The sequence below is a fragment of the Bufo bufo genome, chromosome 7 (assembly GCF_905171765.1).
Source record: "Bufo bufo chromosome 7, aBufBuf1.1, whole genome shotgun sequence".
Taxonomy (NCBI): domain Eukaryota; kingdom Metazoa; phylum Chordata; class Amphibia; order Anura; family Bufonidae; genus Bufo; species Bufo bufo.
This window is the reverse complement of record NC_053395.1, coordinates 233,011,744-233,033,382: the sequence shown is the minus strand read 5'-3', so window position 1 is coordinate 233,033,382 and position 21,639 is coordinate 233,011,744. Positions and strand designations below refer to the sequence as shown.

The 21,639-nt window shown below is 49.6% G+C and overlaps 1 protein-coding gene across 1 annotated transcript; it reads left to right on the top strand.

Moving 5' to 3' along the window:
- Window positions 1-479: 479 nt before the first annotated feature.
- On the top strand, window positions 480-19,330 carry MUC13 (mucin 13, cell surface associated). Its single transcript, XM_040440260.1, has 13 exons — window positions 480-596; window positions 4,503-4,563; window positions 4,786-5,009; window positions 5,780-5,905; window positions 8,697-8,797; window positions 9,476-9,534; window positions 11,682-11,830; window positions 12,344-12,484; window positions 12,778-12,892; window positions 16,839-16,876; window positions 18,015-18,102; window positions 18,348-18,552; window positions 19,009-19,330. The coding sequence occupies exons 1-13, from the start codon at window positions 542-544 to the stop codon at window positions 19,054-19,056; spliced, it is 1,410 nt and encodes a 469-aa protein (XP_040296194.1). The 5' UTR covers window positions 480-541; the 3' UTR covers window positions 19,057-19,330.
- Window positions 19,331-21,639: the final 2,309 nt, after the last annotated feature.

The following is a 21,639-nucleotide window of genomic DNA, read 5'->3' as shown; positions in this document are numbered from 1 at the left end:
ATTATATTACAGTATTATATTACAGTATTATTATATTACGGTATTATTATCTTACAGTATTATTTTACAGCATTATTATATTACAGCATTATTATATTACAGTATTATTTTATATTACAGTATTATTATATTACGGTATTATTATCTTACAGTATTATTATATTACGGTATTATATTACAGTATTATTTTATATTACAGTATTATTACACTACATTATATTTGATTCTTACAGTATTATTATTTTACGGTATTATTATATTACAGTATTATTTTATATTACAAAATAATTACACTACATTATATTAGATTCTTACAGTATTATCATTATATTACAGTATTATTTATTTTCTCCGTTTTTAGCATGGTGCGGTGGCGGTGACCTCGCTCTGTGCAGCGGACGCTGTAATGGTTCCATCCCATTATTAATTATCAACTGGCACATAATTAGTGGCTGACGTCAGGGCTGAACTCTGGACCTATATAGAAGCCTCGGCGCGGCCCCCAGGTAGTCAGATCTCACAGGCATCGCAAGAAGAAAACATGAGGGGAGTTGTAGTCTTTTGTCTCATTTTTCTGGTCCTCCCAGGACAAGAAGGTAAGTAAGTGGCGCCGACATCAGTGGTCACATTGGCTCCGGGGGCACATACTTACCATACAGGTGGGCAGCTGCCTGCACTGGGGGGAGGGCGGGGTACATTTTGGTTTTATGTATACCCCCTGGCATCATGAGATAGTGGGGTATATATTTTGTGACTGCTTGATCTGTGAGTGGAGCATATTAGGAATTTAGGACCGTCAGAGCCATGGTACTACAACTCTCAGTATGCCAAGCATGTAGCCTGCTGATAATTATTGGTCTCCAGCAGCAGAATGACCTCTATAATCTATCATATCCTATACTCCAATCACATCCAGAGCTGCATTTGCAAAGCTGAAGCTTACCATCACCACTGAGCACATACCAGAGATCCCACAATGCACTGCACTCTGCTGAGAAAACTTTACATGAGATTACATGAAAAGACTACATCAATGCAGCACTGTGAATGCAGCTCTGGATGTGAATAGAGCATCAGAATCGTAAATTGTGAATGCAGCTCCGCATGCGAATGTGCTATAATATTAGAATTCCAAATGCAGATTTTGTTGTGAACAGAGTATAAGACAAAAGGGGATGAAGTAAGGTGAATGATATATACACTGCACTGCACAGGGCACATCATATGTAACCTGTTAATAGACGGAGTAGCACTTTATGATACCATTACTGCACATTGAGTACTTGTCTAGTAACATAAAAAACAACATGGCGGCTGTGGTCATCTGCAGAGTCCATGATCACACTCCGGGACGTCAGTTCACCGAGTCATGGCCGACGTCTGCGATAGTGATAAACAGGTAGAAGTCAACATGATAAGAAAAGTATCCGGGGTGTGAACATCTGCGTCACCAACCAGAGTGTAACTGGTGTGATAAAGAGAAGACCGCCAAAGAGCTCCTTACCCCTATAGTCCTCCAAATACTGAGCTCCTTACCCCTATAGTCCTCCAAATACCGAGCTCCTTACCCCTATAGTCCTCCAAATACCGAGCTCCTTACCCCTATAGTCCTCCAAATACTGAGCTCCTTACCCCTATAGTCCTCCAAATACCGAGCTCCTTACCCCTATAGTCCTCCAAATACCGAGCTCCTTACCCCTATAGTCCTCCAAATACCGAGCTCCTTACCCCTATAGTCCTCCAAATACTGAACTCCTTACCCCTATAGTCCTCCAAATACTGAGCTCCTTACTCCTATAGTCCTCCAAATACTGAACTCCTTACCCCTATAGTCCTCCAAATACTGAGCTCCTTCCCCCTATAGTCCTCCAAATACTGAGCTCCTTACCCCTATAGTCCTCCAAATACCGAGCTCCTTACCCCTATAGTCCTCCAAATACCGAGCTCCTTACCCCTATAGTCCTCCAAATACTGAGCTCCTTACCCCTATAGTCCTCCAAATACCGAGCTCCTTACCCCTATAGTCCTCCAAATACTGAACTCCTTACCCCCTATAGTCCTCCAAATACCGAGCTCCTTACCCCTATAGTCCTCCAAATACTGAACTCCTTACCCCTATAGTCCTCCAAATACTGAGCTCCTTACCCCTATAGTCCTCCAAATACTGAACTCCTTACCCCTATAGTCCTCCAAATACTGAGCTCCTTACCCCTATAGTCCTCCAAATACCGAGCTCCTTACCCCTATAGTCCTCCAAATACCGAGCTCCTTACCCCTATAGTCCTCCAAATACTGAGCTCCTTACCCCTATAAACCTCCAAATACTGAGCTCCTTACCCCTATAGTCCTTCAAATACTGAGCTCCTTACCCCTATAAACCTCCAAATACTGAGCTCCTTACCCATATAGTCCTCCAAATACCGAGCTCCTTATCCCTATAGTCCTTCAAATACTGAGCTCCTTACCCCTATAGTCCTCTGAATACTGAGCTCCTTACCCCTATAGTCCTCCAAATACTGAGCTCCTTACCCCTATAGTCCTCCGAATACCGAGCTCCTTATACCTATAGTCCTCTGAATACCGAGATCCTTACCCCTATAGTCCTCCAAATACTGAGCTCCTTACCCCTATAGTCCTCCAAATACTGAGCTCTTTACCCCTATAGTCCTCCAAATACTGAGCTCCTTACCCCTATAGTCCTCCAAATTCCGAGCTCCTTGCCCCTATAGTCTTCCAAATACTGAGCTCCTTACCCCTATAGTCCTCCAAATACTGAGCTTCTTACCCCTATAGTCCTCCAAATACTGAGCTCCTTACCCCTATAGTCCTCCAAATACCGAGCTCCTTACCCCTATAGTCCTCTTAATACTGAGCTCCTTGCCCCTATAGTCCTCTGAATACTGAGCTCCTTAACCCTATAGTCCTCCAAATAGAGCTCCTTGCCCCTACAGTCCTCCAAATACCGAGTTCCTTACCACTATAGTCCTCCAAATACCGAGCTTCTTAAACCTATAGTCCTCCAAATACTGAGCTCCTTACCCCTATAGTCCTCCAAATACCGAGCTCCTTGCCCCTATAGTCCTCTTAATACTGAGCTCCTTGTCCCTATAGTCCTCTGAATACTGAGCTCCTTACCCCTATAGTCCTCCAAATACTGAGCTTCTTGCCCCTACAGTCCTCCAAATACTGATCTTCTTACCCCTATAGTCTTCCAAATACTGAGCTTCTTACCCCTATAGTCTTCCAAATACTGAGCTTCTTACCCCTAAAGTCCTCCAAATACCGAGTTCCTTACCCCTATAGTCCTCCAAATACCGAGCTCCTTGCCCCTATAGTCTTCCAAATACTGAGCTCCTTACCCCTATAGTCCTCCAAATACTGAGCTCCTTACCCCTATAGTCCTCCAAATACCGAGCTCCTTGCCCCTATAGTCTTCCAAATACTGAGCTCCTTACCCCTATAGTCCTCCAAATACTGAGCTCCTTGCCCCTATAGTCTTCCAAATACTGAGCTCCTTGCCCCTATAGTCTTCCAAATACTGAGCTTCTTACCCCTAAAGTCCTCCAAATACTGAGCTCCTTACCCCTATAGTCCTCCAAATACTGAGCTCCTTACCACTATAGTCCTCCAAATACCGAGCTCCTTGCCCCTATAGTCTTCCAAATACTGAGCTTCTTACCCCTATAGTCCTCTGAATACTGAGCTCCTTACCCCTATAGTCCTCCAAATACTGAGCTCCTTGCCCCTACAGTCCTCCAAATACTGAGCTTCTTACCCCTATAGTCTTCCAAATACTGAGCTTCTTACCCCTATAGTCTTCCAAATACTGAGCTTCTTACCCCTAAAGTCCTCCAAATACCGAGTTCCTTACCCCTATAGTCCTCCAAATATCGAGCTCCTTGCCCCTATAGTCTTCCAAATACTGAGCTCCTTACCACTATAGTCCTCCAAATACCGAGCTCCTTGCCCCTATAGTCTTCCAAATACTGAGCTTCTTACCCCTATAGTCCTCTGAATACTGAGCTCCTTACCACTATAGTCCTCCAAATACCGAGCCCCCTACTCCTCCAGATACTGGTCTATCTGATGTGTATTTCAGTATGTCCTGCGTGGTCTGTGGTCTGCTCGTTGCTGCTTGTCCTGACTCCTGGGACATCATCCTCATCATCCATTCCTCATCATTACCATCAGTAATATGGCTCATGCACACGACCGTGCTGTGTTTTGTGGTCCACAAATTGCGGAACGTAACAGGACGCCTGTAATAGAAATGCCTATTTTTGTACACAAAACAGACAAAATAGGACACGTTCATTTTTTTTTACGGGGCCACGGAACAGAGCAACGGATGCGGACAGTACACAGTGAGCTGTCCGCATCTTATGCGGCTCATCGAAGTGAATGGGTCCGCATCCGAGCCGCAATAAATGCATCTCGGATACAGAACCAAACAACGTTCGTGTGCATGAGGCCTTAATGTTGCTAATGTCATCCAACCACAGTGAATACTTCAACAACAGCAACAACAGCAACAACGGAAACGACAAAGGCGGGAACAACAGCAACAACGGAAACGACAAAGGCGGGAACAACAGCAACAACGGAAACGCTAAAGGCAGGATCAACAGCAACAACGGAAACGCTAAAGGCGGGATCAACAGCAACAACGGAAACGCTAAAGGCGGGATCAACAGCAACAACGGAAACGTTAAAGGCGGGATCAACAGCAACAACGGAAACGTTAAAGACGATGACGACGGAAACGCCAAAGACAGTGACGACAGTAACAACGGAAACGCCAAAGACGGTGACGACAGTAACGACGGAAACGCCAAAGACAGTGGCGACAGTAACAACGGAAACGCCAGAAACGGTGACGACAGTAACGACGGAAACGCCAAAGACAGAAATAACAGCGAGTGAAAATCCACATACGGGAACAGAGACATCGCCTGAGTCCGGCGTCCCTGGTGACATCACCACCAGCGCGGCTCCTCCCACCTCATCCAGTAAGTGCGCCAGATGTGTCTAACGCTTCTCCCGCGATTATTCCGCCAGCGCTGGGGGAATGGACAGTTCTGCTACCTTCTAAGCTTCTGTTCACATCTGGGTCACAGGTTCCGTATTATGTGCCGAAAATGATGGAAAACTGGGATGGAACCTGAGGAACTTCATAGGCGCTATTACTACAGTGGTTTCCGTGTGTAATGCAGATGTGAACAGACTCTTATAGTCCATCTCTGCTTTCTGTCAGTGAATAGAAACATCCAGAGGTTAGACTGTATCAGTGCAGACAATGCTCTCCTGTGCTGAGAGTTACAATGTATCATCTGCAGTGAAGCTTCTCTGGACTGATACATTGTAATAAACCCCCAGCTGGGAGATGTATCAGGTCAGGACCCATCTTCAGCCTTTGAATGTAAACCATGTTTCTATTCACTAGAAGCAAGTAGAGATCTGAAAAGGGTGAGGAGGTTTACTTGTGCAGAGTTGTGGCATACCCCATTAATTACAGTAAATTTATTGGCCCAATATTGGCCAAGCCCACATTCACTAAGTCCCACCTACTATTGGGGGCAGCGGGGAAAAAAGGGAGAAAATTACACATTTTTGTGCAAAATGTGGATAACAATTCATATAAGGCCAAAAACCGGCACCAGGCGGCAGAGAATCCCCCGAGTTCCAGAACTTGTCTTCACGTCTCTCCAGGACTTCCCTAATCTGTAATATCCTTCTAATCTCCGGTTGTGACATCACTAACCATGGCTCTCTCCACCAGATCCGACCTCCTGCGCTCCCAGCCTCTGTGGGGAGGGCTCCACCTGCCTCCAGCTCCACCAGACCTACGAGTGTCGGTGTCCGCTCAACTACCACTATGAGCCCAGAAACAAGACCTGCACAGGAGGTGAGCGCGCTGCATCCTCTGCCCATCCCCATTCTTTATCTGCCAGCACTGCTCTATCAGGGGATAGCTCTTATCAGTACAGATGCTTTTTCTCGTGGAGTCTGAACCTCCTGTCACAGCAGAGGCTCACACTGCTGCTCTGTTCTTCCCCCATGCTTCACACTGCTGCTCTTTTCCTAACTCGTGCTTCACACTGCTGCTCCATTCTTCCCCCATGCCTCACACTGCTGCCCCATTCTTCCCCCATGCTTCACACTGCTGCTCTTTTCCTAACTTGTGCTTCACACTGCTGCTCTTTTCCTAACTTGTGCTTCACACTGCTGCTCCATTCTTCCCTCATGCCTCACACTGCTGCTCCATTCTTCCCCCATGCTTCACACTGCTGCTCCATTCTTCCCCCGTGCTTCACACTGCTGCTCCATTCTTCCCTCATGCCTCACACTGCTGCTCCATTCTTCCGCTATGCTTCACACTGCTGCTCCATTCTTCTCCCATGCTTCACACTGCTGCTCTTTTCCTAACTCGTGCTTCACACTGCTGCTCTGTTCTTCCCCCATGCTTCACACCGCTGCTCCATTCTTCCCCCCATGCTTCACACTGCTGCTCCATTCTTCCCCCATGCTTCACACTGCTGCTCCATTCTTCCCCCATGCCTCACACTGCTGCCCCATTCTTCCCCCATGCTTCACACTGCTGCTCCATTCTTGCCCCATGCCTCACACTGCTGCCCCATTCTTCCCCCATGCTTCACACTGCTGCTCTTTTTCTAACTTGTGCTTCACACTGCTGCTCTTTTCCTAACTTGTGCTTCACACTGCTGCTCCATTCTTCCCCCATGCTTCACACTGCTGCTCCATTCTTCCCCCGTGCTTCACACTGCTGCTCCATTCTTCCCTCATGCCTCACACTGCTGCTCCATTCTTCCGCTATGCTTCACACTGCTGCTCCATTCTTCTCCCATGCTTCACACTGCTGCTCTTTTCCTAACTCGTGCTTCACACTGCTGCTCTGTTCTTCCCCCATGCTTCACACCGCTGCTCCATTCTTCCCCCCATGCTTCACACTGCTGCTCCATTCTTCCCCCATGCTTCACACTGCTGCTATGTTCGTCCCCCATGCTTCACACTGCTGCTGTGTTCTTCCCCCATGCTTCACACTGCTGCTGTGTTCTTCCCCCATGCTTCACACTGCTGCGCTGTTCCTTCCTTAGGGTATGGCCGTACGGTCATGTTTTTGCATGCACTTTTAGAAGCAAAAATCAGGAGTGGATCATAAAAGGAGAGAAAGTGTAACGGACACAATGTGACAAAACTGCATCAAGAAACCTGAACATGTGGCCATACCGTTATGTTTCCTACTGCAGCCCTGTTCTCCCCTCATGCTTTACACTGCTGCCCCATTCCTCCTTCATGCTTCACATTGCTTCTCTGTACCTCCCCTATGCTTTACCCTGTTACTTTGTTCCTTCCTATTGCTTTACACTGCAGCTCTGCTTCTTCAGATTGCCTACTGTATGTAAACAGGGTCAACAGCAGTCAGCCCATGTAGAGGTGATTACGTTACAGGAAGGACAGAAGATTATAAACTACAGGGAACTATATGAAGATTATTAGGACACTGCTATACATACATGGAGGGGAGTGGCCTCAATAGCGGGCGTGGCCTCTATGGGGAGGATTCTGGTGTCAGGATTGGCAGGAGGCTGTAAGGTTCATACATGCACAGTCCTGGAGCGCCCCCTGCTGGACCGTGCAGAGAACTGTTTGTATTTTACTGGACCCGGCCGTAAACCCAGAGATAGGGCTCATGCACACACAAATACCGACCGCGTGCATTCCACGGAACGCTCGGCCATAATAGACCAGTCCTATCCTTGTCCGTCATGTGGACATTGATATGACGTGTTCTATTTTTTTGTGGAACGAACATATATGAAATACGGGATTCAAATTTATAAAAAAAAATATATATAAATATATAAAAGTTTAAATCACCCCCCTTCTGTACAATAAAAAAATAAATACATAAGTAACAAAAAATATCAATATCATAAGTATCACTGTGACCGAAAACGCCCGTACTATTAAAATATACAAATATTTTTCCAAGACGGCGAATGATGCAACAGAAAAAAGGGTCAAAATGTCCAATTTGCCATTTTTTCATCGCTTCTCTTACAAAAACAATTTAATAAAGTGCGATCAAAAAGTCGCACACTCCAAAATGGTATCGATAAAAACTACAGATTGTCCCGTAAAATCTGAGCCCCCCCCACAGCTCAGTAGATAGAACTATCAAAAAGTTATTTCTCAAAGTTAAAATGTATTTTTACACTATTTAGACATAAAAACCTACACATGGGGGGTGTCGCTGTAATCGTACTGACCCCGAGAATGAAGGGCAGGGGTCGGTTTTGCCGCTAATGAAACGCTGTGGGAACAAAACCTGTAAAACAGCGGAGGAATTGCTTTTTTTTCCAATTCCACTTCATTTGGAATTTTTTCCCGCTTCCCACTACATTGTACGCCCTATTAAATGGTGGCGTCAGAAAGTACAACTTGTCCCGCAAAAAAGTAAGCTCTGATACGAAAAAAAAAAAAGTAATGGCTCAAGGAAGATAGGGAAAAAAATGAAAACGCAAAAACGAAAAAACCTCTGGTATCCTAAGGGTTAAAGATGTATGTTACCAATGTTTATGAATCTATATGTAACAATGTAACAATGTAACAATGTATGTGATCAGTTCTATACTGTACAATGATCCGCCTGTAATCATCTTCTTCTCATTCAGGTGACGGGTTTTTTGGCGAATTCAGGATAACAGCAGAAAATTTCAATTCCAACCCAGAATCAGCAGAATATACAAATCTATACAAGAGCGTGATGAATGAGGTGAGAGCGCGGAGCAGACCGCCAAACTCTGCCCTTCTACCAGAAACAGGGGGCGGGGCTGTGACTACCTCTCAGACTAGATGTACAGGCAGGGTGTCAGCAGGGGGCGGGGCTGTGACAACCTCTCAGACATGGTATACAGGCAGGGTGTCAGCAGGGGGCGGGGCTGTGACTACCTCTCAGACATGATATACAGGCAGGGTGTCAGCAGGGGGCGGGGCTGTGACTACCTCTCAGACATGGTATACAGGCAGGGTGTCAGCAGGGGGCGGGGCTGTGACTACCTCTCAGACATGATATACAGGCAGGGTGTCAGCAGGGGGCGGGGCTGTGACAACCTCTCAGACATGGCATACAGGCAGGGTGTCAGCAGGGGGCGGGGCTGTGACAACCTCTCAGACATGGTATACAGGCAGGGTGTCAGCAGGGGGCGGGGCTGTGACAACCTCTCAGACATGGCATACAGGCAGGGTGTCAGCAGGGGGCGGGGCTGTGACTACCTCTCAGACATGGTATACAGGCAGGTTGTCAGCAGGGGGCGGAGCTGTGACTACCTCTCAGACATGATATACAGGCAGGGTGTCAGCAGGGGGCGGAGCTGTGACTACCTCTCAGACATGATATACAGGCAGGGTGTCAGCAGCATAAATCATGGGTTTTCCGTTTTTCTCTCTACAGTCTAATTCTTCTTTGTTCAACCTCAATGGGTATCTGGGTACAATTGTAATACAGATGAGGTAAGTTCAGAGTGGATGATGAGAGTGCAGGGTGGATGATGAGAGTGCAGGGTGGATACAAATGTAGTTATAATTGTTTAATACAGAAATAAGCATTTGCAACCCTCACCCCCTTCCAGACCCCTGTACCCCTCCAGACACCTGCACCCCCCTAAACACCTGCACCCCCTCCAGACCCTTGCACCCCTCCAGACACCTGCACCCTCTTCCAGACACCTGCACCCCTTCCAGACCCTTGCACCCCTCCAGACACCTGCACCCCCCTCCAAACACCTGCACCCCCCTCCAGACCCCTGCACCCCCCTCCAGACACCTGCACCACCTCCAGACACCTGCATCCCCCTCCAGACACCTGCACCCCCTCCAGACACCTGCACCCCCTTCCAGATAACTGCACCCCCCTCCAGACACCTGCACCCCCCTCCAGACCCTTGCACCCCCCTCCAGACACCTGCACCCTCTTCCAGACCCCTGCACCCCTCCAGACACCTGCACCCCCCTAAACACCTGCACCCCCCTCCAGACCCTTGCACCCCCCTCCAGACCCTTGCACCCCCCTCCAGACCCCTGCACCCCCTCCAAACACCTGCACCCCCTTCCAGATAACTGCACCCCCCTCCAGACACCTGCACCCCCTCCAGACACCTGCACCCCCTTCCAGATACCTGCACCCCCCTCCAGACACCTGCACCCCCTCCAGACACCTGCACCCCCTCCAGACACCTGCACCCCCTTCCAGATACCTGCACCCCCTCCAGACACCTGCACCCCCCTCCAGATACCTGCACCCCCTTCCAGATACCTGCACCCCCCTCCAGACACCTGCACCCCCCTCCAGACACCTGCACCCCCCTCCAGACACCTGCACCCCCTTCCAGATACCTGCACCCCCTGCCAGATACCTGCACCCCCCTCCAGACACCTGCACCCCCCTCCAGATACCTGCAACCCCTTCCAGATACCTGCACCCCCCTCCAGACACCTGCACCCCCTTCCAGATACCTGCACCCCCCTCCAGACACCTGCACCCCCCTCCAGATACCTGCACCCCCTCCAGACACCTGCATCCCTCTTGCAGACACCTGCACCCCCCTCCAGACACCTGCACCCCCCTCCAGACACCTGCAACCCCCTCCAGACACCTGCACCCCCCTCCAGACACCTGCACCCCCCTCCAAACACCTGCACCCCCCTCCAAACACCTGCACCTCCCTCCAGACACCTGCACCCCCCTCCAGACACCTGCACCCCCCTCCAGACACCTGCACCCCCCTCCAGACACCTGCACCCCCCTCCAGACAGCTGCACCCCCTCCAGACACCTGCACCCCCCTCCAGACACCTGCACCCCCCTCCAAACACCTGCACCCCCTCCAGACACCTGCACCCCCTTCCAGATACCTGCACCCCCCTCCAGACACCTGCACCCCCCTCCAGATACCTGCACCCCCTCCAGACACCTGCATCCCTCTTGCAGACACCTGCACCCCCCTCCAGACACCTGCACCCCCCTCCAGACACCTGCAACCCCCTCCAGACACCTGCACCCCCCTCCAGACACCTGCACCCCCCTCCAGACACCTGCACCCCCCTCCAGACACCTGTACCCCCTTCCAGACACCTGCACCCCCCTCCAGACACCTGCACCCCCCTCCAGACACCTGCACCCCCCTCCAGACACCTGCACCCCCTTCCAGACACCTGCACCCCCCTCCAGACACCTGCAACCCTGCACCCCCCTCCAGACACCTGCACCCCCCTCCAGACACCTGCACCCCCTTCCAGACACCTGCACCCCCCTCCAGACACCTGCACCCCTGCACCCCCCTCCAGACACCTGCACCCCCCTCCAGATACCTGCACCCCCCTCCAGATACCTGCACCCTCTTCCAGACACCTGCACCCCCTTCCTGACACCTGCACCCCCCTCCAGACACCTGCACCCCCCTCCAGATACCTGCACCCTCTTCCAGACACCTGCACCCCCTTCCTGACACCTGCACCCCCCTCCAGACACCTGCACCCCCCTCCAGACACCTGCACCCTGCAGACCCCCGCTGGCCTTTCCATCACCGACCCCTTCATTGTAATGACCCCCCCCCCCCCCCCGCTCAGACACTTCTTCACTCTCTCTGTGTTTCCTTGTAGTTTGAGTTCTTCCAAATCCCAGAGAAGCAGACGGAGCAGCGGAGAGGTCACCGCCAAGGTCAACCACGTATTCCTGAAGGGCGCGACCACCGCAGACGACGTAAAGCAGGCGATAGAGAAAAACCTCGGATCATTCGGAGCGTACATCAGTGAGTGCCCGGTATACAGTGCAACTGATCCTACTCCAGTCACATCCAGAGCTGGATGTAGACATCTGTTATTTCATGTCTCATGCTCTAGTCACTTCTAGAGCTGTAGTAACATTTCTGCTATTTTCCTGCTAATTTTCAGACTCAGTGGTTGGTCTGGATATATTAAATTGTATGCTCCAGTTACACCCAGAGCTGCATTCACAAGTATCATAGTCTCTTCCTTTCCAGACACTTTTCTCAGACTGACCTCACCCCCTTTGCTGACACAGGTTTGGATCTCTGCTGTGGTGCATTGTGGGAGACGTAGACAATAATATCAGAACTGTCCCTGCAGGTCTGGGAGTGACTGGTGTATAAGCAGTATAAAGATGCTATAACGTCAGACTTTGAGCTGCAGCTGTGGTTGTGGCTGGAGCATGAAATATGATGCATGAGAAGAATTGTGAGTTCGGCTCTGGATGTGACTGGCAATTGCAGCCTGTGTGGTAACCGTCATCTCCTCGCCTGCAGATAGAAGCATCTGTGATGGATTCTACTGTGACCCAGAAAATACGGACTGCACACCGACGACTGACGGTCAGGGGGCCACCTGCACCTGTAAAGAGGGGAAATATTCCAACCCGTCTGTAGCTGAAGTGACGAGCTGCAGAGGTGAGAACACAGCCGGCTCTGCTACCTCAGACTGCTCCAGCTGGGTGACAACCAACAGATCCCACTGGAGTGGTCATCCAGCTGCCTGGTTACACTCCAGTCCGGACTCAGGAAAGCGGAGTAGCCACCCTCATGCCAGCTGTGATGTTGGTTGTGACCCAGCTTTCCCCAGAGCAGATATCAGCATGTGCCATCACAGACCCTGCTGGCTGTGCCTGGCTCTATATGGGATGATGTGGGGGAATTGCTGGTCATGCGATTGTCTGATCACGGAATCCGCTTCTGGGTTTCAGATTGTTCCCCCGAATGTTCCCAAACTGAGGGCAAATACTGCAACCTGGATGCCAAGACCGGAGCCGAGTGCGCCTGCCTGCCCGGGTACAAGAGCGGCGGGGACACGTGCACAGAGTGAGTCTGACACAATGTAACACCAAGCAACAATGGAACGTAAAGCACAAACTTAGCAATGCAACAATGTAACATAAAGCACAAACTTAGCAATGCAACAATGTAACGTAAAGCACAAACTTAGCAATGCAACAATGTAACATAAAGCACAAACTTAGCAATGCAACAATGTAACATAAAGCACAAACTTAGCAATGCAACAATGGAACGTATAGCACAAACTTAGCAATGCAACAATGTAACGTATAGCACAAACTTAGCAATGCAACAATGTAACATAAAGCACAAACTTAGCAATGCAACAATGTAACGTAAAGCACAAACTTAGCAATGCAACAATGTAACATAAAGCACAAACTTAGCAATGCAACAATGTAACGTATAGCACAAACTTAGCAATGCAACAATGGAACGTATAGCACAAACTTAGCAATGCAACAATGGAACGTATAGCACAAACTTAGCAATGCAACAATGGAACGTATAGCACAAACTTAGCAATGCAACAATGTAACGTATAGCACAAACTTAGCAATGCAACAATGGAACGTATAGCACAAACTTAGCAATGCAACAATGTAACATAAAGCACAAACTTAGCAATGCAACAATGTAACATAAAGCACAAACTTAGCAATGCAACAATGGAACGTAAAGCACAAACTTAGCAATGCAACAATGTAACATAAAGCACAAACTTAGCAATGCAACAATGGAACGTAAAGCACAAACTTAGCAATGCAACAATGTAACATAAAGCACAAACTTAGCAATGCAACAATGGAACGTAAAGCACAAACTTAGCAATGCAACAATGTAACATAAAGCACAAACTTAGCAATGCAACAATGTAACGTAAAGCACAAACTTAGCAATGCAACAATGTAACATAAAGCACAAACTTAGCAATGCAACAATGTAACGTAAAGCACAAACTTAGCAATGCAACAATGTAACATATAGCACAAACTTAGCAATGCAACAATGTAACATAAAGCACAAACTTAGCAATGCAACAATGTAACGTAAAGCACAAACTTAGCAATGCAACAATGTAACATATAGCACAAACTTAGCAATGCAACAATGTAACGTAAAGCACAAACTTAGCAATGCAACAATGTAACGTAAAGCACAAACTTAGCAATGCAACAATGTAACGTAAAGCACAAACTTAGCAATGCAACAATGTAACATAAAGCACAAACTTAGCAATGCAACAATGTAACGTAAAGCACAAACTTAGCAATGCAACAATGTAACATATAGCACAAACTTAGCAATGCAACAATGTAACGTATAGCACAAACTTAGCAATGCAACAATGTAACGTAAAGCACAAACTTAGCAATGCAACAATGTAACATATAGCACAAACTTAGCAATGCAACAATGTAACGTATAGCACAAACTTATCAATTCAACAATGGAACGTAAAGCACAAACTTAGCAATGCAACAATGGAACGTAAAGCACAAACTTAGCAATGCAACAATGTAACGTATAGCACAAACTTAGCAATGCAACAATGTAATGTATAGCACAAACTTAGCAATGCAACAATGTAACGTATAGCACAAACTTAGCAATGCAACAATGTAACGTATAGCACAAACTTAGCAATGCAACAATGTAACGTAAAGCACAAACTTAGCAATGCAACAATGTAACGTAAAGCACAAACTTAGCAATGCAACAATGTAACGTATAGCACAAACTTAGCAATGCAACAATGTAACGTAAAGCACAAACTTAGCAATGCAACAATGTAACGTAAAGCACAAACTTAGCAATGCAACAATGTAACGTATAGCACAAACTTAGCAATGCAACAATGTAACGTATAGCACAAACTTAGCAATGCAACAATGTAACGTATAGCACAAACTTAGCAATGCAACAATGTAACGTATAGCACAAACTTAGCAATGCAACAATGTAACGTAAAGCACAAACTTAGCAATGCAACAATGTAACGTATAGCACAAACTTAGCAATGCAACAATGTAACGTATAGCACAAACTTAGCAATGCAACAATGTAACGTAAAGCACAAACTTAGCAATGCAACAATGTAACATAAAGCACAAACTTAGAAATGCAACAATGTAACGTAAAGCACAAACTTAGCAATGCAACAATGTAACATATAGCACAAACTTAGCAATGCAACAATGTAACATAAAGCACAAACTTAGCAATGTAACGTAAAGCACAAACTTAGCAATGCAACAATGTAACGTAAAGCACAAACTTAGCAATGCAACAATGTAACATAAAGCACAAACTTAGCAATGCAACAATGTAACGTAAAGCACAAACTTAGCAATGCAACAATGTAACGTAAAGCACAAACTTAGCAATGCAACAATGTAACATATAGCACAAACTTAGCAATGCAACAATGTAACGTATAGCACAAACTTAGCAATGCAACAATGTAACGTAAAGCACAAACTTAGCAATGCAACAATGTAACATATAGCACAAACTTAGCAATGCAACAATGTAACGTATAGCACAAACTTAGCAATGCAACAATTGAACGTAAAGCACAAACTTAGCAATGCAACAATGGAACGTAAAGCACAAAATTAGCAATGCAACAATGGAACGTAAAGCACAAACTTAGCAATGCAACAATGGAACGTATAGCACAAACTTAGCAATGCAACAATGTAACGTAAAGCACAAACTTAGCAATGCAACAATGCAACATAAAGCACAAACTTAGCAATGCAACAATGTAACGTATAGCACAAACTTAGCAATGCAACAATGTAACGTAAAGCACAAACTTAGCAATGCAACAATGTAACGTATAGCACAAACTTAGCAATGCAACAATGTAACGTATAGCACAAACTTAGCAATGCAACAATGTAACGTAAAGCACAAACTTAGCAATGCAACAATGTAACGTATAGCACAAACTTAGCAATGCAACAATGTAACGTATAGCACAAACTTAGCAATGCAACAATGGAACGTAAAGCACAAACTTAGCAATGCAACAATGTAACATATAGCACAAACTTAGCAATGCAACAATGTAACATAAAGCACAAACTTAGCAATGTAACGTAAAGCACAAACTTAGCAATGCAACAATGTAACGTAAAGCACAAACTTAGCAATGCAACAATGTAACATAAAGCACAAACTTAGCAATGCAACAATGTAACGTAAAGCACAAACTTAGCAATGCAACAATGTAACATATAGCACAAACTTAGCAATGCAACAATGTAACGTATAGCACAAACTTAGCAATGCAACAATGTAACGTAAAGCACAAACTTAGCAATGCAACAATGTAACATATAGCACAAACTTAGCAATGCAACAATGTAACGTATAGCACAAACTTAGCAATGCAACAATTGAACGTAAAGCACAAACTTAGCAATGCAACAATGGAACGTAAAGCACAAAATTAGCAATGCAACAATGGAACGTAAAGCACAAACTTAGCAATGCAACAATGGAACGTATAGCACAAACTTAGCAATGCAACAATGTAACGTAAAGCACAAACTTAGCAATGCAACAATGCAACATAAAGCACAAACTTAGCAATGCAACAATGTAACGTATAGCACAAACTTAGCAATGCAACAATGTAACGTAAAGCACAAACTTAGCAATGCAACAATGTAACGTATAGCACAAACTTAGCAATGCAACAATGTAACGTATAGCACAAACTTAGCAATGCAACAATGTAACGTAAAGCACAAACTTAGCAATGCAACAATGTAACGTATAGCACAAACTTAGCAATGCAACAATGTAACGTATAGCACAAACTTAGCAATGCAACAATGGAACGTAAAGCACAAACTTAGCAATGCAACAATGTAACGTATAGCACAAACTTAGCAATGCAACAATGTAACGTATAGCACCAAGTGTGCTCAACAGCCATCTCCTGGTTTTCTTGCAGATGTGAATTTGGTTACTCGGGAGCTGACTGTGCCGACAGTAAGTACAGAGCCTGACGGCTACATGGGACACCTACCTGGTAGAGTGTGCACTGTTAGGGGGGCACTGTGGAGGTCACTGTTAGGGGGGCACTGTGGAGGTCACTGTTAGGGGGGCACTGTGGAGGTCACTGTTAGGGGGCGCTGTGGAGGATACTGTTAGGGGGCACTGTGGAGGTCACTGTTAGGGGGCACTGTGGAGGTCACTGTTAGGGGGGCACTGAGGAGGTCACTGTTAGGGGGCGCTGTGGAGGATACTGTTAGGGGGCACTGTGGGGGGCACTGTGGAGGTCACTGTTAGGGGGGCACTGTGGAGGTCACTGTTAGGGGGGCACTGTGGAGGTCACTGTTAGGGGGGCACTGTGGAGGTCACTGTTAGGGGGGCACTGTGGAGGTCACTGTTAGGGGGGCACTGTGGAGGTCACTGTTAGGGGGGCACTGTGGAGGTCACTGTTAGGGGGGCACTGTGGAGGTCACTGTTAGGGGGGCACTGTGGATGTCACTGTTATGGGGGCACTGTGGATGTCACTGTTAGGGGGGCACTGTGGATGCACTGTTAGGGGGGCACTGTGGAGGTCACTGTTAGGGGGGCACTGTGGAGGTCACTGTTAGGGGGGCACTGTGGATGTCACTGTTAGGGGGCGCTGTGGAGGATACTGTTAGGAGGCACTGTGGAGGTTACTGTTAGGGGGGCACTGTGGAGGTCACTGTTAGGGGGCGCTGTGGAGGTCACTGTTAGATGGGCACTGTGGATGTCACTGTTATGGGGGCACTGTGGAGGTCACTGTTAGGGGGGCACTGTGGATGCACTGTTAGGGGGGCACTGTGGATGCACTGTTAGGGGGGCACTGTGGATGCACTGTTAGGGGGGCACTGTGGAGGTCACTGTTAGGGGGGCACTGTGGATGCACTGTTATGGGGGCACTGTGGATGCACTGTTAGGGGGGCACTGTGGATGCACTGTTATGGGGGCACTGTGGATGCACTGTTAGGGGGGCACTGTGGATGCACTGTTAGGGGGGCACTGTGGATGCACTGTTAGGGGGGCACTGTGGATGCACTGTTAGGGGGGCACTGTGGAGGTCACTGCAGACTACTCCCCCTTTTCTCCTCCCTCATTTCATGGCTTTCTCCCTCAGATTATCTGCTGATCCTGGTCATCGTTGGCGCAGTGTTGGGCGCAGCGGTCTTGGCGTTGCTGGGTGCGGTGATTGGCATTTCCGTCAGGTGAGACCTTGCTGTTTTGGGCGCCTGTGTATATTGGGGCTCCGAGGACTCGCCCCCAGCCTTATCATTTAAAGGGGAAGTCGCCCCGGGTTTACCATTTACACATTTTCTTAGTCCATGTTTCACTTTTGAAGTCATGTGACCTCTATTCAAATGCAGAGCACTCTCCTCCCTGCGGATGATAGGTGCTGTAGTCCTGTGTACGCCTGTATCACTGCTCTTCTGACTGAACCATTTTCTGGCAGCTCCAAGAAGGGAAAGAAATCCGGCGACCGGACGACGCTGATCGAGAGAGATGAGCCAGCGCCCGCCGGGAGAAGCCCCGACCCTACGCGAATTTTCCCGAAAGTTCATGCAAAACCCGACCTGGGAGAAGTCAACAAGGCCGCCAATTTCTATGAGGACAACGAGGAGTTTTCACGCAACTATCCCAAACGGGACTATGAGGAGGTGCGTAGCGGGCGGCAGAGGCCGCCAGGTCACCCCCCCCCCAGTATCCCTCCTACGCCTCCATCAGCTGGCGGTCGCTGTAGCTCTGATGGACCCTCAATGGATTACACTACATGGATAAGCGTCAGCCCCCGGGTGGTCACCGCTGATCTCCAGGTGTCTGATTATGTACCATGGCTTGATCTGTTGTCACTCCCACAATGCTCTGCAGCCTCCACTATCAGGGAGCTTCCTGGTCCATGAATAGAATGCTAGAACTGCAGTGAACACTGACACATACAAAAGGGGAAATTGTGACTTGACATGCAGAGTAATGGCAGGCAGTAGTTGACGTCTAGATTTCACGGTGGGAAAATGCTTTATAACGTGACGCAAGTGGGTGCAGACATTTAGGGGTGACCCCTGACCCGGTGACCTGGAGATGGAGCTTGATAAACATTGTCTTTTTTTTTTCAGTTGCAGAGTCCGTGGTATGAAATGGCCAGAAAGGACCAGAATTATTAGCGGCGGCCCCCGGAGGGCGCTGTAACTAGCGCTGTTACCTATTAGAACTGTCCTCAGCTTATTGGCGGGTACAATGAGTGTGTGCGATAAGGAGGGTGTGACCGGCAATGACCCCCAGAGCGGCGCTGGAGCCGTCACTGCACTCGCACCTGGACACAACGCGATCAACGCGTTTCACTCCGCGATCTTTTCTTTGTAATTTATTTACTATGATAATGAAGATTCCTGACAACTTTATAAAACTGCAAAGTTTCTTCTTTGATATTAATAAAGAAAAAATGGGAACATGGTGTCGGCTTCTCTCTACCGGGCGCTGACACAGATTATATCTACAGGCAGACAGGGCGGAAGCTTAAAGTGGCCCTGGAAAAAAGTGGCCCTTGTAGGTGGGGCTAACACTAACAAAGTCCAGCACATGGGTAAGAGGAGGCGAGACGCGGGGCAGAAGAGAAAAGATGTGGGTTAGGAGGCGAGACGCGGGGCAGAGGAGGCGAGACGCGGGGCAGATGAGGCGAGACGCGGGGCAGAGGAGGCGAGACGCGGGGCAGAGGAGGCGAGACGCGGGGCAGAGGAGGCGAGACGCGGGGCAGAGGAGGCGAGACGCGGGGCAGAGGAGGCGAGAAGCGGGGCAGAGGAGGCGAGACGCGGGGCAGAAGAGGCGAGACGCGGGGCAGAAGAGAAAAGATGTGGGTTAGGAGGCAAGACGCGGGGCAGAGGAGGCGAGACGCGGGGCAGAAGAGGCGAGACGCGGGGCAGAAGAGAAAAGATGTGGGTTAGGAGGCGAGACGCGGGGCAGAGGAGGCGAGACGCGAGGCAGAGGAGGCGAGACGCGGGGCAGAGGAGGCGAGACGCGGGGCAGAGGAGGCGAGACGCGGGGCAGAAGAGGCGAGACGCGGGGCAGAGGAGGCGAGACGCGGGGCAGAGGAGGCGAGAAGCGGGGCAGAGGAGGCGAGACGCGGGGCAGAAGAGAAAAGATGTGGGTTAGGAGGCAAGACGTGGGGCAGAGGAGGCGAGACGCGGGGCAGAAAAGAAAAGATGTGGGTTAGGAGGCGAGACGCGGGGCAGAGGAGGCGAGACGAGGGGCAGAGGAGGCGAGAAGCGGGGCAGAGGAGGCGAGACGCGGGGCAGAAGAGAAAAGATGTGGGTTAGGAGGCGAGACGCGGGGCAGAGGAGGCGAGACGCGGGGCAGATGAGGCGAGACGCGGGGCAGAAGAGGCGAGACGCGGGGCAGAGGAGGCGAGACGCGGGGCAGAGGAGGCGAGACGCGGGGCAGAGGAGGCGAGACGCGGGGCAGAGGAGGCGAGAAGCGGGGCAGAGGAGGCGAGACGCGGGGCAGAAGAGGCGAGACGCGGGGCAGAAGAGAAAAGATGTGGGTTAGGAGGCAAGACGCGGGGCAGAGGAGGCGAGACGCGGGGCAGAAGAGGCGAGACGCGGGGCAGAAGAGAAAAGATGTGGGTTAGGAGGCGAGACGCGGGGCAGAGGAGGCGAGACGCGGGGCAGAGGAGGCGAGACGCGGGGCAGAGGAGGCGAGACGCGGGGCAGAGGAGGCGAGACGCGGGGCAGAAGAGGCGAGACGCGGGGCAGAGGAGGCGAGACGCGGGGCAGAGGAGGCGAGAAGCGGGGCAGAGGAGGCGAGACGCGGGGCAGAAGAGAAAAGATGTGGGTTAGGAGGCAAGACGTGGGGCAGAGGAGGCGAGACGCGGGGCAGAAAAGAAAAGATGTGGGTTAGGAGGCGAGACGCGGGGCAGAGGAGGCGAGACGAGGGGCAGAGGAGGCGAGACGCGGGGCAGAAGAAGCGAGATGCGGGGCAGAGGAGGCGAGAAGCGGGGCAGAGGAGGCGAGACGCGGGGCAGAAGAGAAAAGATGTGGGTTAGGAGGCAAGACGTGGGGCAGAGGAGGCGAGACGCGGGGCAGAGGAGGCGAGACGAGGGGCAGAAGAGGCGAGACGCGGGGCAGAAGAGAAAAGATGTGGGTTAGGAGGCGAGACGCGGGGCAGAGGAGGCGAGACGCGGGGCAGAGAAGGCGAGACGCGGGGCAGAGGAGGCTGAGACGCGGGGCAGAGGAGGCGAGACACGGGGCAGAGAAGCGAGACGCGGGGCAGAGGAGGCGAGACGCGGGGCAGAGGAGGCGAGACGCGGGGCAGAAGAGAAAAGATGTGGGTTAGGCGGGGCAGAGAAGGCGAGACGCGGGGCAGAAGAGGCGAGACGCGGGGCAGAGGAGGCGAGAAGCAGGGCAGAGGAGGCGAGACGCGGGGCAGAAGAGAAAAGATGTGGGTTAGGAGGCAAGACGTGGGGCAGAGGAGGCGAGACGCGGGGCAGAAAAGAAAAGATGTGGGTTAGGAGGCAAGACGTGGGGCAGAGGAGGCGAGACGCGGGGCAGAGGAGGCGAGACGCGGGGCAGAAGAGAAAAGATGTGGGTTAGGAGGCAAGACGTGGGGCAGAGGAAGCAAGACGTGGGGCAGTGGAGGCGACACATGGGGTAGAAGAGGCGAGACGTTGGTCTGAGGAGGCGACAAGTGGGGGCAGAGGAGGCGAGACGCAGGGCAGAGGAGGCGAGACGCGGGGCAGAGGAGGCGAGACACGG